We start from the raw sequence: 21,821 nt of genomic DNA, 5'->3' as shown, positions 1-21,821 counted from the left end.
ATTAATTTGAGTTAGGCAAAATCACATAATTTGATTAAACTTGACAAAAACAAAAACAAAAATAACAAAAAAAATAATCCAACTGGTTCACCAAATGTGGATTTGGAGAGATTTCTCTTGGATGATTTAATCCAATTTGGTACCTACACGTGTATTAAATGCGTGCTTATTATACCAATCTTTTCGTAATTAACAAAAGACCCACTTCCACTTTGAGCTTCTTGACTCCATTTTCATCAAACACCTTCAAAACAAAATCGATCCCAGAAAAACCCAGATGGAATTCTGCGGGCAGCAAGTGGTTCTGATCACTGGGTGCTCCCAAGGAGGCATAGGCCATGCCCTGGCACATGCGTTTGCTGCAGAGGACTGTCTGGTGGTGGCTACGAGCAGGTCACTGAGCTCCATGGCTGACCTTCAGGAGGACCCAAGGTTCTTTTTACAAGAGCTGGATGTGGTTTCAGATGAGAGTGTGGATCATGTGGTGTCTAGTGTTTTGGAGAAGTACGGCCGAATTGATGTGCTGGTCAACAATGCTGGGATTCAATGTGTTGGCCCTCTTGCAGAAGTCCCTCTCTCTGCTCTGCAAAACACTTTTAATACCAACGTTTATGGTATTGAAAGGACTCTCTTTACTCTCTTTCAGTATATTCTCTTTTGGTTCCATTGTTTCCAGTTTTGTTGTTAACATTAATCTACTTGCTAATGGTGATTTCTTTTTGCTTGTCATACTGTTTGTGTTGTTTGTTGGTTTGTTGCCTGCTTTACTATGTTTAGCTACATGGGTTTTAGCTCAAATTGCTGTTGAGGGTAAAGGGGGAATTGACAAATCCAAACACATCCACTTGTGTGGTCACCAAAACTTTCCTTTATTAACTGCCAAGCAGGTCTGTTACCCAGTGGCTTGTTTGGTCTAAAATTTGCTGCATATCATTCTCTTAATCATGTGAGCCTTTAGCTATAAGATATCAGTTTTCATTTGTTCTCATTCTAATTTGAACATATGCCCAAAAACTTAGCAAAAATACACAAACCCTATGTCTCTCACACTCTCTACTGAAAACCAGAGAAACTCAGCAAAAATTTGAAGGCACCACAATACACCCTTTAGGCAATTACTGATTGACTGCATCCACAGAAATTTTTCGATCAGTATTGGATTAATGAACTTGTTAAAGCTTTGCAGAGGTTCTGTATAAAACAGGAATTTTGTCATTAGTTTGTCAACCTTTATTTTCTTACTAAATGTGGCACTGGAGCTTAACTGGTCTTCTAATGCAATGAAGCACATGGGCAGTATCTTCTACATAGGCTTTCAGAAGGATTTTATAAATTCCATTTATATTCGATTGTCTCATGCAGTGATGCCAGCACATTTTTCATTTGTCTTCCTTAGCATTTTCCTTTATTTGTTCTCAAGATGATTGATTGCATATGTACTCTTTTTGTGACCATGGATTAAGGTTCCATGAGGTTGATACAAGCTGTTGTCCCTCACATGGCATCAAGGAAAAAGGGAAAGATTGTAAATCTTGGAAGTGTTACTGTTTTGGCCCCTGGACCATGGGCTGGTGCCTACACAGCATCCAAAGCTGCTCTTCAAGCACTTTCTGATTCTTTAAGGTTTGTGCATCCCCATATCGCTTGTGGTTCATATTACATACCTGTTTTATGCTCAGTTTAAACTTTGGTTCATATCTAATTACATCAAAAGAATACTCTGGTTCGTATCTACTAGTGTTCCCCCGTTCATCTCATAAAAATTGAAATCTTGGTGCTTGGATAAAACTCTTCTGAGTTATTTCAATGGTAGGAAGTGACTAGCATGCTAAAACTCTTCTTATGAAAGGAATAAGCAGCATCAACAAAATTCTTGTTGAAAATGTTAGAAGATACGTGACAAAAATAATTTTCCTAAATTCCTAGCCATTTGTTTTAAATGGAAGGCCAAGAAAGAACATGATTTCTTAAATGATTATTTTGTATAAAATTTTGTTGTATTGATTTCAGCATGCAATTCAATCAAAATGAAAGTATGGGTATACAAGTTTAAGACTAGGAACAACATAGATTGTAATTGATGAAACTTTTGTTTTTGCAAAGGAATGATCTCTGCCCGATCTAACATCTGTTTGTGGGAATGTCAGATATACTTTTCTTAAAATTCTTGCTGGGTGACATGCCACTTAAATTTACTAATTATGTACAGCTTTGTCATCTTTGATTGTTTTCTTTTCCCTCTTTGTGATTACTAATTATCCGCAAAATATCAATGTTTATTAGATTGGAACTCAGGCACTTTGGGATCAATGTAATCACTGTTGTACCTGGAGCTATTAGGTCAAACCTTGGAAATTCTGCTTTAGCCGGCTACAACCAGATGCCTGAATGGAAATTATATAAACCTTTTGAAGCAGCAATCCGCGCAAGAGCAACTATGTCACAAGGACCCCATTCAACCTCTTCCGAAGAGTTTGCAAAGAGGACTGTGGCTGCCATTCTGAAGGAGAATCCGCTAGCTTGGTTCTCCTATGGCCAGCACTCTACCATTTTCACAATCTTGTATCATCTGCCACTGTTCATAAGGGATTTTGTCATGAAGAAAGCAATGAAATGTTGAGCTCCTACATTCTTTATGGTTTTGTTTGTGTGCTGAAAGTACATGTATCAAGATCGCCTTATACATGAAGAAAGCACTATGTTCGTTAATAATGTAACAGGTTACAAGTGAAAAATATTTCATGTGTGATTTATGTATCTTCCTTGACCTCAGTAGTGCATGTGAATAATGTTATATTTGGTAAAAGAGCTTGGCCAATGCCTAGCAATCCGTTCATGATTGCATTTGATTTGAGTTTCACTGCCTAGTATAAGTTGTGTTTGTGGAAAGGTAATCATGGAGATTTGAATACGAGGGTATGCAAATGAGCTATATTTGAACAAATTCTTCAAATCTGATCAGAATCTCTTTTTGGTCTACCTGTACAGATAAGATTTAAGGTCCTTCAACTTTCAACTACAAACAATTTCGAGATATGCAGTGGGTAGGAGATATCCAGATTCTAGGAGTGTACAAACAATTTTGTACGGACCTGGGCCGGGTGTGCTTCTTGATCCTTTCTAATACAAGCTTGGAGTAACCTCAGCTACGATGTTTGGCTATAATAATTATCCAAAAGTATTGTTGGAAAAATGATATGGATATTTATCCGACGGATTAAATTTAGGGTAAAGTGCCGTTTCCCCCCTTGAATTATTACGCTATTCGAACTTACACCCCTCGATTATTTGTTTGGTCAATTTAGCACTCGAACTCTATTATAATAGTCAATTTCGCTCTTACCATTAAATGTGAGGCAATTTCATCCAAATTGCCATAAATAAAAAATAAAAAAAATCACGTGAGCCGCACATGCTTCTTATTGTGAGGGTAATATGGTCCTTTCCTCCTGGTCTTCTTCAACCTCCTCCAAAACCATGGGTGCTGGGGCGGGGGTGAGAGCATCAGCTCTAGGCACGGACGGACCCATGCTTGGGCTAGAGTGGGCTCTAACCCAGTGTTTACTTTAGAAAGAGAAAAATTAGGATTAATTGTGTAAACTAGGCAAGACTATAATGAGTGGAAAGTTATAAGTGGTAAGTTATAAAGGGTTCACTTTATAGCCATCAGATCAATCCAAAGGCTAGGGAGAATTGAGATAAAGTTTTGCAATCTGGTATGTGAGGAACCCAAACCCAAATTTAATATCCAGCATTGAAGTTGGTCCCCAAAAAAAAAAAAAAAATAGGCAAGTTCGAAGTTTGAACAGAAAAAATCAGTTCGAAGTTTGAACAGAAAAAACCCATCCCCATAGCTCTGAGAAACTGCTAGGCTCTGAGAAAAGGTTGAAGGCAACGGTTAACGACGGTTGAAGGCAATGGTTGAACGCAACGCAACTCCATTCTCTAAACCCTGAAAAAGTATTTATTTTGAGTGGAAGGGACAAAGGCGTGGATTCCGAAACAGTGAAGTGGCGAAGCAGTGGAAGGGGAAGGAGAGAAGCCGTTTTTGTTGGAAGTGAAAGGTTCCATTTGTGGAGCAAAGCCGCACAAAGACCCCGCACAGACACCTTGCGATTGTTCAATAACCAGCATTTGGTGAGTAATTTATGGAATTTGAGTTTAGGGTTAGAGTAAAGGTTTTCCCCAATTTGTACCATCAATGTTGTTGGATTTGGCATCTCTTCCTTCTGCTTCACTTGCATGTTAATTTTTGCTTGTGTATATGTTAAAAAATGAATGAAAATCAAGTCAACAACATGTTAATAACATGTCAATAACATATCAATAATGATATAAATAAGATAATGGTGTTGAATTGGAGGAGACCCTCAAGTCAATAACATGTCAATAACATATCTCTGGCGCTAGAATATATATATATTTTGAAATAAATATTATTTCCCTTGTTGCTAAATTTGCCTGTGAAAAATGAGAAGATATAATAATAAAGTCATGAATAAAAGTGCAAAGCATTTGAAATGAAGGTTGATCCATGATCATAGTGGCTGACTGAAGAAAAAGCTAGAAAGAAAGAAGGATGTGGCAATGGCTTAGCAAGCAGATAGCAGAGCAGATGCTTTGCTTTGCTTCCTTCCACTATCTTTCTTATTTATTTATTTATTTTGTGTTGTGTATGAGATGACAATAATTGTCATGTGTGTGAAGTGCAGAACTTGCCTAGATTGCACTCACACTCACTCATGCATCAACCATTGATTGGAGTTTGTATCCAAAAATAAAACACATGCTATTGGTTGTAATTCACAGAATCATTGCATTAACAGGTATTTGCACAAAATTTGTCATATTGCTTTGATGATGTTAAAGGCTGTGATCAGTAATCCCTATGCGCATGTACTTCATAAAATTTGTAATGTGCCTGGTTGACTAGTTATGTAAATACTAAATACCAATATGATTGTGCAAATACGTGGTGGTAGTATATGTGTTAACGTTATTTCATCTTGTATTTTAGGAAATGGGATCCAACGTGCAGTTGGTATGGCCAGAGTCAGAGCCATATGCGTCACGGGTGAACAACTGCTCACATGCAAATTCAACCCTAGTTGCAATTCGAGCGAAGTTGAGTGCGGAACAATTAGAACAATTCAAGACATCATGCTTTGGCCATCTTCTGAATATAGACAAGATTCAGTTTAGCGGGCAGATTGTGCATGGAGTTGTGTTGCGTCGAGTCGCGGGGCAGGGTGTGAAAGACTTGGATGGACTAAGTTTCTTAATAGGGTGCAACGTTGCTCAGTTTACTCGTCAGGATTTCTGTTTGATCTCGGGGCTTCGTTTTGGGGAAGTGCCTGAAGTTTCCAGTGGAGAAAGTGCTGAAATTAGACTTCAGAAAAGATATTTTATAGACGAAGGAATTACATGTAATGCTTTAGAAGAAGCATTTATGAGGTGCAAAGAGAGAGATGACGTCTACAAGCTAGCTCTTGTTTACTTTGCTGAGTTAGTGGTTTTGGGAAGGGACAAGCATTTGAACATCAATGTAAATTACCTGACCCTTGTAGAGGACTTGGATGCGTTCAACAGGTATCCGTGGGGTTCGGTGTCGTTTGACAAAACCCAAGACAGTCTATTTTCTGCACCAACAAAGTATACGAAAAGCTTTGAAAATGAAGAGGGAAGAGAGAAGGGGAAAAGTAAGGTAACGGGAACAAGCCGGAAAAATGAGAAGGGCAAGAAGCATAAGCATGGTGAAGTGCAAAGGGGTGGGTGGAGTTTTAAAGGTTTCACGTATGCTTTCCAGGTACATGGTAATAATGTTCATGTCAGTTATGCTTTGTGAAGTTTAAAACTTAAATAATGACTTTTGTCCTGTGAATTGTGTAGATTTGGGTATATGAATTAATTCCTAGAATGGTGGACCTGAATTACTGCAAGGTTGTTGATCCAACAGTTGTCCCGCGTATTTTGCGATGGAGAACGACTACGTCTATGCCCGAGATGAGGAAGTTGAACAATTATTTTTTCCAGAGCAAAGAGGTTTGGTTTGCAGCCCTTGAAACTGTTTATAAGATTCAATGAAATTATTAAGTAGAATGATTGAATATGAATATTGTCTGTATTCTGAAACAGTCAGTTCAGTTGCGGGCGCTACGTCCGAGTGAAGAGGAAATGAGACAATCATATTGGAGTTGGCCACAGGATCGCCTTGCTGTTGTCTCGGCAGAGTCAATTCCTTCTTCATGTGCTGATCTTGATGAGTTGAACAAGTTGGTAAGCTTGTTGAGGTCCGAGTTGTTTCAAGTAAAGCGGGAAAATGACGTCCTTGAGTTAAAGGTCATACGGATGGAAAAACTTTTGGACCACTGTTTAGGTCCTCAGTTTGAGCAGGAAGTAAGGAGGGACCTAGCTTTACTGAAAGAGAGGACGAATCGTTGTGCCATCTCACATCTATTTATGGGATCTGACGAAATGGATGATAGTGAATGGGATGAAGGGCCAAGTAACAGATATGAGGGAGAGGAAAAGGACGAGGAGGGGATTGAAGGGGGTGAAGTGCAAAGAAAACCAAGTGAGGTAGAGGAAGCGCAAAGGAAAAGAAAAGAGGGAGAGCAAGTGAAAATAAAAAGCAGCAAGGGAGAGGAAGCGCAAAGAAAGAGCAGTGAGAGAGAGGAAGTGAAAAGAAAAAGCAATGAGGGAGAGGAACTGCAAAGAAAGAGCAGTGAGGGAGAGGAAGTGAAAAGAAAAAACAGTGAGGGAGAGGAACTACAAAGAAAAAGCAGTGACGGAGGGGAACTGCAACGAAAAAGCAGTGATGGAGAGGATCCGCAAAGAAAAAGAAGGGAGGGTGATCGGTTCATAATTGTATATTATTTCTTACCCTTCTAGCTTATGATTTGGTTATGTTTTTGAGTTAAACTTGTGCTTTTAATCCTTTTTGTGTTTATCTTTCAGTTAATTGAGCTTTAGGTAACAATGATGGCTTTGGAGAACATAATTCATGCAATTCAAGCATGTTAAGGCCTAATTTGGATGAATTGATGAAGAGCTTAAAGACAAATTCATTATGGCTACAGCCCCCTGCCAGTCCAGTTCCGTAGGTCATATTGCAAGCTTTGTTTCAGCAACCTACATAGCTCGGATGAGGCCACATTCTTCATGAAAGTTGCTCCAATTGGTGTGTCCTATAACATATCCAGAATTCAGCCCCATTGGATAACTCTGGAGTCCGTTACCTAGCAAACACAGAACCATGCTCAGGATGGATCTTATCAGCGCGGAAAATGAGTTAGCAATTTGTTTCGGCCTTAACTTCTTCCTCCGACCTTGGATTGGCCCAAATAACATATGGCTGGAAAGAAGACATTCTGAACTTCAATTTAGAGTGCTTAAAGTCCTAATTTGATTAAGAGAAGCCCAAGTTGTAAGCCCTTGAAGTTGCTGGTCATGCTGACCTCAGCATGTGCTGGTTGGATGCTTGGTCATGGTGAGCTAGGTATGAGCTATCATTTCTGGTTGGAAGCTTGGTCATGGTGACATGAAGATGAGCTAGGGCTGCTGGTGGGATTTAGTGGTGAAGTGCATCACCCATTTCAGATTTTCTAATACAAGTGCATCAACCATTTCAGATTTTATAATTCAAGTATTGTATGCATTAGTCTTATTGAATTCTGATTTTCACTTCCCCTAGGCCTATAAATAGGGATGTTCTCTAAGCTTGTAATAAGACCCCAAGGGGGGGAGCTCTCAAACACTTCTCTAGAGCTCCCTTCCCTTCTCTCCCTCAAATTCTCTTAGTTTCTCTTTCTAGTTTTCAATTGTTATAATGAGATCTTTGTGCTGAAATTTTCCTTTAAGTCTTTCCAAGTTCTACTTTAATTTTCATTGTTATGTAAATTCTTTTCTTTAGTTTCAAGTTTGATTAGTTTCCAAGTTTCAATTATGATTTTTGTTCTTATTCATTATGCTTATAAGTTAATATGCTAGTTTGAATGATTGATCACCATTTAGGCTTGCATGTTAGCTATCTTGGTTTGAATTAAGAGTAGACACCATACTTTAATTCGAATTGAACTATGAATAGGAAGAGTATGTATGGACATTCGACAACAGGGATTAGATACATGCTTGGTTGTTTAAATTGTTCTTCTATGCTTAATGGGTTCCTAATGCTTAATTTTAGGTTAGACAACAAATGATCAAATTAGGGAATTAGGAACACAAGGTTATGACCACACACCATGGCTTAATCATACATTAGCTAGAATCAATCCGTTAATCTAATTGAACTTGGGAACTTATCTGCTTGAGTTAGTTATTTTCTTTCTTCCTTGTTTTATTTATTTCCCTTCTTTTTCATTTCTGTTTTGTGTAGGGAAACTAAATTGGATCATTCAATCACCAATCCCTGTGGAATCGACCTCGCACTTACATACGCTAAACTACCAACGGTTCGTGCACTTGCGAGTATCACAAGTTGAGGATGCAACTGAATCCATTTTGGTGCAGCTGTATCCACGCAACAAGTTTTTGGCGCCGTTGCCGGGGATCGGTAACATTGTTTGATTCTATTTGGCTTTCCTACTTTATTTTTTTTTTCTTAACTGGACAATTTCAAGTTTTAAAGTTAATGACATTAATGGACAAGTTGTGTTTGTAGTCCAACAGAAAAGGACAATTGCCCAACAAGCAAGAGAACTGGGTTTAAGTCCCAGCTTACACAACCCATTGGTGCTTGTTGCTTTGAAGCATGGAATTGGACATGTGTTGATTTTTCCTTTTCATTTTTAGTTTTTTTTTATATTTCGTAATCCTTTAATTCTGTTTCAAGTTTTTTGTGTTCGTTTTAGCAATTTATGATAGCTTAATAAAAATGGAGAGAGATGGCAACCTCAATCATAAGAATGGGGAGTGTGGAGCAGTGGGAGAAGTCGCGACCTCCAAATGCATCATGCTCGACCTAATCGCTTCAAGGGGGAGTATTCCAATCCTTTCTCTTTAGTTGTTTTGTTATTACTTCAGTAATTTTAATTTTCTATTTCTTTTATTAAAAAAAATTTAAAAAAGATTTTTTTATATTAGCTGACTCGTGGTAACTCCAGTGAGCGTCTCCGTCAATACAGTGTCTAGGAGTTCTTTAGGCGACACCTTCGGTGTCTAAGAAGTTTGGGTTTTAAGTGGGACCTTTGTGACCCCTCCAACCTTCCCGGATCCCCTGGCTGTGTTTTCTGAGGCCCTTAACTGGTCATCCATGAGTTGCTTGTATATTTGTGTGTTTTTTTTTCAAAAAAAAAAAAAAAAAAAAAAAAATTTAAAAAAAAAAAATTAAAAAGTTTTAAAAAAAATTGAAATTTGAGTTTTTATTTAATTTTCCTTGTAAATTGCAATTTGGAACTTCTTTGTTGTTTTTTTTTTCTTTGTGTGGTCAGTTAGTTGTAAATAATAATAAATTAAAAAAAAAAATCAATTTGGAAGTTCTTTGTTTTCTTTTATGTTCTTTTTTTTGTTTTGTTAGGTTAGTTTATTTATTTACGTGGTGTGGTTAGTTAGTTTATTTCTGAGTGTTAAAAACACATTTTTATTTCATTTCAAACATTACAAACAAAGAAAAAAAAAAGTAAAACAAAAAAAAAACATTCAAGTAAATTAAAAATAAAAACAACTTCTTCATCTTCATCTTCATCTTCATGGCATGCCTCTATTGTCTCTTACTTGCAGAATCTGCAGCAGCTCCACATGGTCCTCATTTTTTCTCTGCAGTGCTTCCACGTGCTGATTGGCACAGTAGAGCCGCTTCTGCAAGTCCGCCACCATAGCCTTCAAGGAAGTTATTTCCTCGCTCATCGCGGCACACTCCCGTGTTCTCGCCAGCAATCGCATACCCAAATTGGTAGCCGAGACCGCATGGAGAACAGTTAAATTATTGGACTCCTCCACCGCTGCTTTGTCAGACCTCTGTGCTACATGCAGATGATCTGTCGGTGTGAGCTTGCTGCCAATCATGCCTCCAAGCAGCGCTGCTCTGTTCGGCATTGCCTCAGAAAAGTTCGGTATTACCTCAGCAAAGTTTGAGGCCGTACCGTGATGATATGTGGAGTTTGGGAAGACATGGTTTTGAGGAGCCCTTATCTGCGCATTCGGTGGTGCAAGGGACAGTTCAAGGCTAAGATCATCAAGGTGAGTGCATGAGGATGCCATTGTTTTGTTTTTGGATTTTTTGATGTTTTCTCTAAATTTGCAGGAAGAAATGCGGGGTGCTCTTCTACTTCACCGAGATGAGTTTAAATAGACTTATGCAGATGAGGGAGCCGAAAGCACTTCGGATCTCGAGGGTGCTATCCTGTGCTCTTTTCTCTCGGATCCCTTCATTTCTGGCGCAAATTGCGAGCACGTTTTTTTTTAAAAGGGAGCATGTTTACACTTTCACTTACTTTTGCCTCCCTGTTTTCTGATGTTTGTGTTTTTGCTTTTTCAGTTTTTATTTTATTTTATTTTATTTTCAATTATTTTCTTCTTGTTTGACAGGTTTCTTAATAATGTAGTTGGAAGAAGAGACAAAATTAAAGATGCGTCTTGGACACCTGGTGCAAGAATCCCAACTCTTCTTTTAAATTCTTGTTTGAATTGCGTGTTTATTTCAGTTTATTTATTTATTTATTTATTTTGTTTTTTTTATTTAATTAGGTAGTATAATTTAAAACTCATAGGATATTCTTTGAAGGAGCTAAATTTTTGGTAACTCCAGTGAGCAACCGCAGTCTATACAGTGTCTAGGAGTTCTTTAAGGCGACACCTTCGGTGTCTAAGAAGTTAGGGTTTTAAGCGGGACCATTGTGACCCCTCCAACCTTCCCGGAACCCCTGGCTGTGTTTTCTGAGGCCCTTAACTGGTCATCCTTAAGTTTTTCTCTTAAAAGAAGAAGCAGTTATTTGTGTATTTACTTAACTAAAAATAAAAAAATTAAAAAAAAAAAATCTTGTTTGGGTCTTCGTGTTTTTGTTTGATTGTCGTTCTTTACATTTAGGGTCAATCGTTTCTTTGAGATAGCTAACGTTTTTATTTCCCAATTAAAGAAAAAAAAAACACACATACACTTTAAAATTAAATAATAAATAAAAACTGAAATCATTTCTTCTTGGCGCTCGGTGTCTCGACCATAGGAGCTTTGAGTTTGGCCCTCTGGCTGTCCTCTTCCGGGGCTTCACGCACAGCCTCTTGGGGCTCATCACTTGAGCTCCCAAAGATCGCAATCTTAGCTTGAGCGTAACTACTCTCGCGATCCGCTTGCTTGCGTTTACCCGGTCGGTCTAGGTCCTCCAGTTGCTTTCTCATGTCGCGAGAGTACAACTCTACCATCTTTGATAGATTTTTATTCTCGTCTCGCAATACTTCTAGCTGGTGTCGATTCACCTCCACAATCCTTGACCTCTCCCTTTTCAAGCTTTTTATAGCACTCTGACAGTCTTCAACCAAACTTCGCTCCGCCGCCAACTGAGCTTTAAGCACCTCTACCTCATGGGACTTCGCAAGTAGGCGATGACCCAAACTTGCGACACATGCTGTACTCTGCACGCTCAGTGCCAGGGCATCACTCGTGACCCGGTTGTCATCCCTTGTCCCGAACACACGTATATCTTTGGGAGTCACTAAATTTCTGCAAACTCCAATGGCAACATCGTTGTCCAGGAGTATTGAGTCATTGACAGTCACAGGCCCCCGTGCGGAGGCAAAGTAGGGCATCCATACTGGTGCTACTGCTTGGCCTCGTGTCTGAGTCGGTGGAGCTAGGTTGAGATCTAACGAAAAGGGGTAGGAAGAAGCCATTTGATTTCTCACTTTTTTTTTTCTTTTTCTTGCTTCTTTTCTCTTTTGTGTTTCTGAGTTTGTGTGTTTTTTGTTTTTTGTTTTTTTTCCCTTCTTTTTCCTTCTTATAGATGTAGTCTTTGACAAACAAACCCTAGCCGTTGCAGCGTCTAAGCGTTTTCTGAATATCCAGCGTTCCTCGAGTCCCACAACCTTCTCACTTTCCAACCGTTTCCAACACATTTGTCACGACTTGCTTTGTCTGAACGGACGCGTTCAGCAAAGTTGTCGCGCCTTTCCATGAGCCCGTAATTTTCGCTTGTGGATCTGCGGCGCCTCTATGCGTCGACACGTGGCTCCTGCTTTCTGCCCGTGACTATCCATGAAACGACATCAGGGACCACATTCCCTCTTTTTAGAAATCCCGCTTTGCGCTCATAATTCACGTTTTATCTTTTTAAGAAAAAAATTAAATTTAAACGTGTGGGCTTCAGATTTCATGTTGGGTCGGGTTTTACCGTTGTTGGGTTAATTTCATTTTGGGTTGGGCTTTCAATTGTTTGGGTTTCAGTTTGTGTAAGACTATCTGTTAGGGCTTACTGTTTTGAGTGTTTTACTGTTTCGTGTTTTTTTATTTATTTATTTTATTTTATTTTATTTGATTGTTTGTTTTGTAATTTTTATTTTGTAATTGATTTATTTTATTTTTGTATGTTTTGTGATTTTTATTTGCTTTAATACCCTTCATTTGTTGTTATGACATTGGTTGTGGCTAATTTTTAAACATTGAGGACAATGTTCATTTCTAGGTTTGGGGGTATTGGAGTTTAGCAAGTAAATTTGGTTTTTCTTAAAATTAAAAAAAATAATAATTGAAAAAAAAAAATTATTTATTTTTTTGCTTGTTTTTATTTTAAGTATTGTTTTGTTTTGTTTTTGTTTTGAGTCACTTTCCGAACACTTATGATGAGATAGTGATAAATGTTTGCATGACTTAAATAAAAATTGGATTTCATTTTATTTTAGTGTTTTTTTTTCTTTATTAAAAAATAAAAAAAAAATTGGCATTGTTCTAGCATGATATGTTTGAAACCTTCTTTACACTTGCCATTTGTTTCATAATTTTCCAATTAAAGGATTTGCATGACCCAAAGAATTGTATCAAGCACAAATTAGACTTATATAACCATATAAAGTGAGCTTTTGAGCCTTGTACTTCAATTCATGAGTGTTATATACATACTCTTATTTTCTTGTCATCAAAGTTGTTGTTTGATCTCATTATTTATTGATTTGGTTGAACACTTAAAAGTCATTCATTCTTATGCAATTTGACTTCACGACATTTAAGAAGTGATATTAAGGCCCTCTTTGGATCGTTTGTGCCTTTCAAGCTAACCTTATGCATGCTTAAGCATGATTTTCCATTGTTAACCATTTTGAGCCTACATGTAAACCTTTTCTTTCATTTAACCAATTATATTTCCTCGCCTTAGCCTGAAAAACAAATATTTACCTTTCTAAAGAACTCATGAGCTTTAATTGGGATGTGTTTTTCATACTAAGTTTGGGAATTTCGAAGAAAAAAAAAAATCACACAATTGGTGAAAGAAAAGAGAAAAGTTGTGATTAAGTGGTGGTTGAATGAAATTTCATTTTTGGGCCTTCAAAATAAATTGGTGGTTGTTCAGGAAAGGAGTGAATCAATGTAAATGAAGGGTATAAGGAGTTTTGATCAGGTAAAAGAAAAAAATCTAATCGTGATGATTCGAAGTCTTGTAAACAATTATTTTATGCTCTTGCATTGCGAGTTCCTTGGACTTTGTATTATCCATATCCTTCATTTCTTACTCACCTTACACCCTTGGCCCCATTACAACCCATGTTAAAGACCTAAATTGATCTTAAATGTCATGTGGTTGAATTGCATTCATTTTTCTACTTTTAAGTGTTTGACATCCTTCTTGAGATCATATTAATGCAAGTTCTTCATATTTCTATTGCGAGTTAAGTCCCTTATGGTTTAACTCTATTCTCATGTTTATAACTGAGTGTGCATTATAGCCCTCTTCTGAGTGATTCATTTGTGAGAGGACAACTTTGGTGAGATTTGAAGTTGAACTTATGCTTTGTATGATTTTTGAAATTGTGTGAAAACTAAGATTGGGGAATTTGTTGCATTTGGCTATCACACTACTACACTTTGAGCATATTGTGTTTAGAACTTTGCCGCTTTGTAAATAATGTCTAAAAATTGAGCTTTTATTGTTAAAACGTTTAAGTCATGTGCATGAGTCATTTCTCTTCAGAAAATGTTCGGAAAAATTGTTTTAAGTTCTTTGTGTTTTTGTGTTTGTTTTTGTTTTTGGTTGCTTAAGGACTAACAATCTTTAAGTTTTCTAATTACTTTGTTTTACAGAGTCAGTAAAACGTTTGTGGGTATCGTATCTGTTAAACCCTCAGGAGACACAACTCCTCCTACTAGGGATGCCTAGAGGTTTAAAGGCTTGTTGCATATGCTAAATGCAATCGAGTTACCTACGAAAGTGGTTTAGTTAACTTCTAGTTTTGTTTTTAACTTTGTTTTGTGTTGTTTTGCTCGAGGACTAGCAAAATCTAGGTTTGGGGGTATTTGATCGGTTCATAATTGTATATTATTTCTTACCCTTCTAGCTTATGATTTGGTTATGTTTTTGAGTTAAACTTGTGCTTTTAATCCTTTTTGTGTTTATCTTTCAGTTAATTGAGCTTTAGGTAACAATGATGGCTTTGGAGAACATAATTCATGCAATTCAAGCATGTTAAGGCCTAATTTGGATGAATTGATGAAGAGCTTAAAGACAAATTCATTATGGCTACAGCCCCCTGCCAGTCCAGTTCCGTAGGTCATATTGCAAGCTTTGTTTCAGCAACCTACATAGCTCGGATGAGGCCACATTCTTCATGAAAGTTGCTCCAATTGGTGTGTCCTATAACATATCCAGAATTCAGCCCCATTGGATAACTCTGGAGTCCGTTACCTAGCAAACACAGAACCATGCTCAGGATGGATCTTATCAGCGCGGAAAATGAGTTAGCAATTTGTTTCGGCCTTAACTTCTTCCTCCGACCTTGGATTGGCCCAAATAACATATGGCTGGAAAGAAGACATTCTGAACTTCAATTTAGAGTGCTTAAAGTCCTAATTTGATTAAGAGAAGCCCAAGTTGTAAGCCCTTGAAGTTGCTGGTCATGCTGACCTCAGCATGTGCTGGTTGGATGCTTGGTCATGGTGAGCTAGGTATGAGCTATCATTTCTGGTTGGAAGCTTGGTCATGGTGACATGAAGATGAGCTAGGGCTGCTGGTGGGATTTAGTGGTGAAGTGCATCACCCATTTCAGATTTTCTAATACAAGTGCATCAACCATTTCAGATTTTATAATTCAAGTATTGTATGCATTAGTCTTATTGAATTCTGATTTTCACTTCCCCTAGGCCTATAAATAGGGATGTTCTCTAAGCTTGTAATAAGACCCCAAGGGGGGGAGCTCTCAAACACTTCTCTAGAGCTCCCTTCCCTTCTCTCCCTCAAATTCTCTTAGTTTCTCTTTCTAGTTTTCAATTGTTATAATGAGATCTTTGTGCTGAAATTTTCCTTTAAGTCTTTCCAAGTTCTACTTTAATTTTCATTGTTATGTAAATTCTTTTCTTTAGTTTCAAGTTTGATTAGTTTCCAAGTTTCAATTATGATTTTTGTTCTTATTCATTATGCTTATAAGTTAATATGCTAGTTTGAATGATTGATCACCATTTAGGCTTGCATGTTAGCTATCTTGGTTTGAATTAAGAGTAGACACCATACTTTAATTCGAATTGAACTATGAATAGGAAGAGTATGTATGGACATTCGACAACAGGGATTAGATACATGCTTGGTTGTTTAAATTGTTCTTCTATGCTTAATGGGTTCCTAATGCTTAATTTTAGGTTAGACAACAAATGATCAAATTAGGGAATTAGGAACACAAGGTTATGACCACACACCATGGCTTAATCATACATTAGCTAGAATCAATCCGTTAATCTAATTGAACTTGGGAACTTATCTGCTTGAGTTAGTTATTTTCTTTCTTCCTTGTTTTATTTATTTCCCTTCTTTTTCATTTCTGTTTTGTGTAGGGAAACTAAATTGGATCATTCAATCACCAATCCCTGTGGAATCGACCTCGCACTTACATACGCTAAACTACCAACGGTTCGTGCACTTGCGAGTATCACAAGTTGAGGATGCAACTGAATCCATTTTGGTGCAGCTGTATCCACGCAACAGAGGGCAAGGAAGTGAAAAGAAAAAAAAGTGAGGAAAAGGAAGTGCAAATAAAGGAATGTGAGGAAGCGGATGATGAAGTTGTTTTGGTTTGTGATGACATTGGTGAGAGCATGGCGGGGACAACTGTTGAGTTTAATCTCGGGGATATTGATTTGGATCAACCTACAGCTGTGCTATCTGAGTTGAACGTTTGGTTGAATGATAAAGGTAAAGCTGTGGAACAAGGGGTCCAATTACGAAAGAGAAAGAGGATTATTCCTATGTGGAAGATCATTGAAGCTAGTGAATTGGTGAAAAAAACTGTGCCAGAGACAACCCGACTTCGGATGTTAGACCCAATGAAGGCGATTCCGCATGATGATATGGTGAAATTGCTGAAACTTTGTTGGGAATGGCGCCTTAACCCAAAGTAAGTCCCTTGTTTTTTGAGATAGAAGGCATTAGTGTATATATTTTTAAATTGTTGTGATCTAAAACTTTGTTATATTCACAGTTTAGTGATGCAATTTGGCCACGTGGAAGCTGAGATTGAATTCTTCGCTTCCCTCGTAAAAGCTGACGGTTGGCTGACAGGAGATGTAAGTTTAATTGATTATGCATTTGTTTTAATGTACATAGATTATGAGATTGACCAGAAAAACATGTGCAGCACATTGATTTGGGGTTGTATCTCATCCGGAAGCGACAACAAGATTTGGAGGTTGTAGAAATATCGAACTGGACAACGACCGATGTATTTTTCATGGTATGTCATAGGGCTTGACCAAGTGCAGTTAATAATTACAAATTATCCATACTTGCTTTGTGGAGGTGTTTAACCATTGATTGTTTTCTATTTCACAGAATCACATCCATACTTGCTTTGTGGATAATAAAAGAAAAAAAGAGCAGGCTGGGTGAAAAATTAGAAACAGTTTAGTGAACGTTGTAAATGGCAAGGTTCCGGCGTGTGGGGTGGATTGGCAGAACGTGTATAAGGTGTATGCCCCTTGTATGTTGACGAAGCATAAGCATTGGGTGGCTCTAATGATTGATCTGGTTAAGTGTGAAATCAAAGTGTACGATTCAATGGTTTCAGTTATTCCAGATGAGATGTTAAAGGAAGAACTCGCCCCACTTTCAATTACGATTCCAAATCTTCTCAACTCCATCGACTTTTATGAAGAAGGTGTTTACGCAAACGACTGCAGCAGAGATTGGTGGTGTCCATGGCCAATAGAACGTGTGGATGTTCCACAACAATCTAATCAGTGAGCAACACTTTTTCTTTAATTTTATTACTTGAAATTGTCAATTACGTTACAATGTCATTACTTGAATTGATCGAGTTCTTGATTTGCTTCAGAGGCGATTGTGGCATGTTTGTGTTGAAGTACATTGAGCTTTTGAGCGCTGAGATTCCGTTAGCTACTTGCACCGCGCAGAACATGCCCTTTTCCCGGTTGAAGTTGGCTGCAGAGATATTACGGGGAGATGCTTACATGCCATGATAGTGGTTGAAATGGGTTCAGGTACGTGATGATTAAATTGGTTTTGGAAATCTCCAATTTGAAAGTTATGTAAATACACAATACAGATCCACGGCTCCTTTTCGAATTCTACGTCTGCTCCTCAATTCTTCTTCGTCTTTCTCAATCTTAGTGTATTTTTGTACATAATTTTAAGTTTAAGTTATTGGACAACAATTAGAACCAAAATATTATTATAGCGGATGCATGCTTTCATTTTGATTAGTGTGATACTACGCTACGTTTATTCTCATATTAGGCTAAATGTATATAGTAGCTGGATGCAGAGCATGGACAGAAAAATGAAGAATCTGAAATGGAGATGCAGAGGCTTAGTGAGGAGAAAAGTAAATGGATCTGTAAATCTAGTGCACGTGGGCAAATGTAAATGGATAGGCATATGCGTTTTTGAAGTTAGGCACATGCCATTCCCATACATAGAATGTGCATCTGGAGTGTAAAGTTTTTTTGGATTTAATGAAACAAACATCTCTGTAATATTGCCCTAACTCCTTCACGACATTTACATAACCTTAACCAAACTGCATTGAATTGGGATTGGAAGACTGCATATGTGAACAATGACTGATGGCTTTTTAAAGTGTATTACATTATTGCAAAGTAATATGTCATGATTTATCCAAGCCACCATTCCAAATATCAGATCCCAATCTTTAAGCCGTTCACCATGCCTTAACTTAATCGCAATGGGTTGCGTGTGTATTGATTGTAATTTTGTAAGGGAAATAGGCGGCTATGCCCTCGCCTCCAATGTTTTATTCAACCATGCCCTCTTTATAGAAACACATGCGATATACATGCAGTAAACCTTCAGTAAACATTCAGTAAACCGTCAATAAACCTCAATAAAACTTCAATAAATATTTCCCATCTGCAATGCTATAAAAACTTCCTATTGGTTCCGTACCGCCCATCGGGTTTGAATCCCTCTTTCCTTTATAATCGGTTAATAAATTCGTTGATTTTCTTTATTTTATTGGTCTTGGGCAACTTAGTAGCATAAAAGTAATGTATATTGGTGCATCTATATTGCTTGTCTATTGCGTGCATAGCGTACATTTATTGTGTGTGTATTGATTGTTTATTGCTTACGAAGGAAATAAACAACAATACACAGGCAACAGACAAGCAATATACACGCAATACACATGCAATCTATACGCAATACACATGCAATATACATCAGTCCCTAATTTCACCATCCATAAGGGAGTCGTATCGATTAGGAAATTCTACTGAATAGTTGTTCTTCCTACTAATAAACAATCAATAAACCTTCAATAAACATTCAATATCGGACAATAACATGCGAAATACATGCAGTAAACAATCAGTAAACCTTCAATAAACATCCAATATCCGATAAATAACATGCGATACAGATGCAGTAAACAATCAATAAACCTTCAATAAACATCCAATATCCGATAAATAACATGCGATACACATGCAGTACACAATCAATAAACCTTCAATAAACATCCAATATCCGATAAATAACATGCGATACACATGCAGTAAACAATCAATAAACCTTCAATATACATCCAATATCCGAGCAATAACATGCGATATACATACAGTAAACAATCAATAAACCTTCAATAAACATCCAATATCCGCGCTATAACATGCGATATACATGCAGTAAACAATCAATAAACCTTTAGTATACGCCAATAAACAATCTACCTATTTCAAGAACAATAATTTAAACTCAATGCCAATCCACCTATTTCAAGAACAAATATTACAAAATGGGTTTGAAAACTCACTGGTGGTGCGTGCAACATGTCTTTTTAGGGAGAACTTTTACAATCCTTGAAACTGTGCACTTAATTGGTCATTAAAAGAACAAATAATATTAAAATTGATAAAAGTAATAAAACTAATACCAAGTCCTTAATGGACTTCAGCATATTCAGCACCGTAGCATCATACGTGTCATCTGGCTGTTCTGCTTGAGCGGAAGTTACATCAACCCATTCAAATCCATTGCAACTGGTGGCTCCCTAATTGCAGGCATCATATATGCAAAATAATTGTGTCAGAGTTAGACCAAGGTTTTTTTCACCCACATACATATTCTGGAAATGAAAACTTACATAGGAGGTTAGGCACTTCCAAAATGGCTTCCCTCGATTTTTGTCTGATTTTGAAACCCGAAGCACCATTGCAGCTCCACAGTACGGACACCTCTTTGTTTGAGCGGGAGATGAAGACGAAGACATGTTGAATCTTCTCACTTGTACCTTTTCTCACTCAGATCTTCTTACTGAAACCTCTTCGGACTCATACCTTCTCACTCAGATCTTCTCACTCAAACCTCTTCGGACTCAGAGCTCTCTCATCTCTGCCCAAATGCGATTATATCCTCTTTTCTGTCTGTGGGTGGGTTGGGCATGCTTTCGACACATGTACCGTTAGATATGGGGCACCGTTTACCCCATAAACCAATATAATATTTAACTACCAAAACCCAATATGAAAATTGAGGGAAAACTGCCCTAAACCCTATATTATTTTCATTATATTTCATTAAACCAACTAGTTGGATAAACATCCATCACATTTTAATAACATTACTACTATATTTCGGTGTGGGAAAATGAAAAGCTATGTGATGGGACGTTCTGTGACTAGTCAGTAATCCGTCACATTTGTTTCATTGACATAAAAAGGGCGGGAAAATCCTAAAAATGGCTATGCATATAGGTTCTTAATTTACTTTTTGACTGTCTGACTTTGCATTTCGATGACATTTTCCTTCTCTTCTGTTTTTCTCTAGTTTTAGGGTGTTGGTTCAGTTTCTTTAAAAAGGGTCAAGTGAGAAAAACCTCAAGTGGAAACACTTCTTCCAAACGGTACAACAAACACACCCTATAACAGAACCAAAACCCCATCTATTCTCATTTCTCCCCTCTTCCACTCCTCAAATCGTTCCATTCCAAAAAAATAGAAACACATGAATTCCAAATATTTCACTACAGTCGGAGGAAAGAGAAGGAAGCATATCCATTTGGAGATGCCCCAAGCCTTCATCCCGGAGTTGGCTTGGTTTAAAGTGATGTTATACGTGGCAACCCAATCTTCGGAAGTTCTCTTCCGTATGGCATCTGTGTGCCCATTATTCCGGACGTTGGCAAACACTCCACAAGTGTGGAACACCATTTCAATGGCTAAGTACCCAGACCATCCTAGCTGGTACCATGCTAATCCTGTGGTCCAGCTTTTCTTGCAACAATGCAGAGCTTGCGAGAACCCTGAGTCGATATTTAGAGAGGCGTTCGAAGTTTTTTTCATGCATGGTAACGTGGAAGCGTTGTATGGGATGCGCATCGCAGCCACGACAGGCCATATGGAAGCGGCATATATAGTTGGACTTCTTGGCATGTCTGGAATTGGTCAGTCAAAAGAGGATGCATTAGAATTTTTGTGTTCTTTAAATCAACGTAACAACATTGATATGAAAGGAACCAGGGATGCTTTGAGACGAAGATTAAGCCGAGTTTGGAATGTTGCAAGACATATCGTAGATATGTTTTACTATGGGAAGATTAAGTTCAATCATTGCAGCGCTTGTAACAACAACGAATGGTGTTTTGTTATTGAAGGCTGGCCTACTGAAGCAAAGATAAATCCTTCGTTCTGGACTTGTTGCAATCGATGCAAATGGCACCGTGAGAGTGTTTTTTGGTTCAAGGTAATGCGTGTGTATGTTGTGCCAGGGAATCCATACCCTTATAATTAGTTGTAGTATGTTTTTAAGGTTTTTATGCTTTCTGGACTTGCTTCTCTTCAGTTCTACGTTGGCTGGCTACGTTGGCCAAATGTTGGGTTTTAATGTATTTTGTCTGGTGTTTGTGCAGTCATAAACCGTTTTATATATAAATCTACGTATATATATTTGTATACTTGAATGCTTACTGACATCAGAGATGGGTAATATGACATTTTACTGACATAGATATTTTGCCCAACTACAATCTTAATATTTGGTAATCGAAAAGGCGTGCATGGAGTGAGCTGTCTGTTCACCAGTGCTTGGAAAAGACATTTTCCCACTTATCATATCCTAAACTAATTTTTTTATGATGCCATACAATGGTTGACATGTATTTTTTTCATTTACTTTTTCAAAACATCCCTTAACCCTAATAAAAATTAGAAGTTAAGA

The 21,821-nt window shown here is 37.7% G+C and overlaps 3 protein-coding genes across 3 annotated transcripts; all 3 read left to right on the top strand.

Moving 5' to 3' along the window:
• The first annotated feature begins 185 nt into the window (after positions 1-185).
• Positions 186-2,854, top strand: LOC110745846 (NAD(P)-binding Rossmann-fold superfamily protein). The gene is made up of 3 exons (XM_088254092.1): positions 186-614; positions 1,464-1,623; positions 2,284-2,854. Exons 1-3 carry the CDS (start codon positions 278-280, stop codon positions 2,618-2,620), a joined length of 834 nt encoding a protein of 277 aa, XP_088110218.1. The 5' UTR covers positions 186-277; the 3' UTR covers positions 2,621-2,854.
• Positions 2,855-5,020: 2,166 nt separating this feature from the next.
• LOC148293739 (uncharacterized) lies at positions 5,021-17,111 on the top strand. Its single transcript, XM_088254586.1, has 7 exons — positions 5,021-5,806; positions 5,890-6,042; positions 6,136-6,505; positions 16,116-16,524; positions 16,609-16,693; positions 16,765-16,860; positions 16,959-17,111. The coding sequence occupies exons 1-7, from the start codon at positions 5,021-5,023 to the stop codon at positions 17,013-17,015; spliced, it is 1,956 nt and encodes a 651-aa protein (XP_088110712.1). The 3' UTR covers positions 17,016-17,111.
• Positions 17,112-20,669: 3,558 nt separating this feature from the next.
• On the top strand, positions 20,670-21,395 carry LOC148293738 (uncharacterized). The gene has a single exon (XM_088254585.1). It carries the CDS (start codon positions 20,670-20,672, stop codon positions 21,393-21,395), a length of 726 nt encoding a protein of 241 aa, XP_088110711.1.
• Positions 21,396-21,821: the final 426 nt, after the last annotated feature.

The sequence above is a fragment of the Prunus avium genome, chromosome 6 (genome assembly GCF_965620075.1).
Source record: "Prunus avium chromosome 6, drPruAviu1.hap1.1, whole genome shotgun sequence".
Lineage (NCBI taxonomy): Eukaryota > Viridiplantae > Streptophyta > Magnoliopsida > Rosales > Rosaceae > Prunus > Prunus avium.
The sequence above is the reverse complement of the archived record's forward strand: the minus strand, read 5'-3'. Positions and strand labels throughout refer to the sequence as shown.

Coding starts and splice junctions, on each gene's coding strand:
- LOC110745846 (XM_088254092.1), top strand. CDS start 278: ATGGAATTCTGCGGGCAGCAAGTGGTTCTGATCACTGGGTGCTCCCAA. Junction 615..1,463: donor TTTTAATACCAACGTTTATG/GTATTGAAAGGA, acceptor CCATGGATTAAG/GTTCCATGAGGTTGATACAA. Junction 1,624..2,283: donor GCACTTTCTGATTCTTTAAG/GTTTGTGCATCC, acceptor AATGTTTATTAG/ATTGGAACTCAGGCACTTTG.
- LOC148293739 (XM_088254586.1), top strand. CDS start 5,021: ATGGGATCCAACGTGCAGTTGGTATGGCCAGAGTCAGAGCCATATGCG. Junction 16,525..16,608: donor GAATGGCGCCTTAACCCAAA/GTAAGTCCCTTG, acceptor TTATATTCACAG/TTTAGTGATGCAATTTGGCC. Junction 16,861..16,958: donor CGACCGATGTATTTTTCATG/GTATGTCATAGG, acceptor TCTATTTCACAG/AATCACATCCATACTTGCTT.
- LOC148293738 (XM_088254585.1), top strand. CDS start 20,670: ATGCCCCAAGCCTTCATCCCGGAGTTGGCTTGGTTTAAAGTGATGTTA.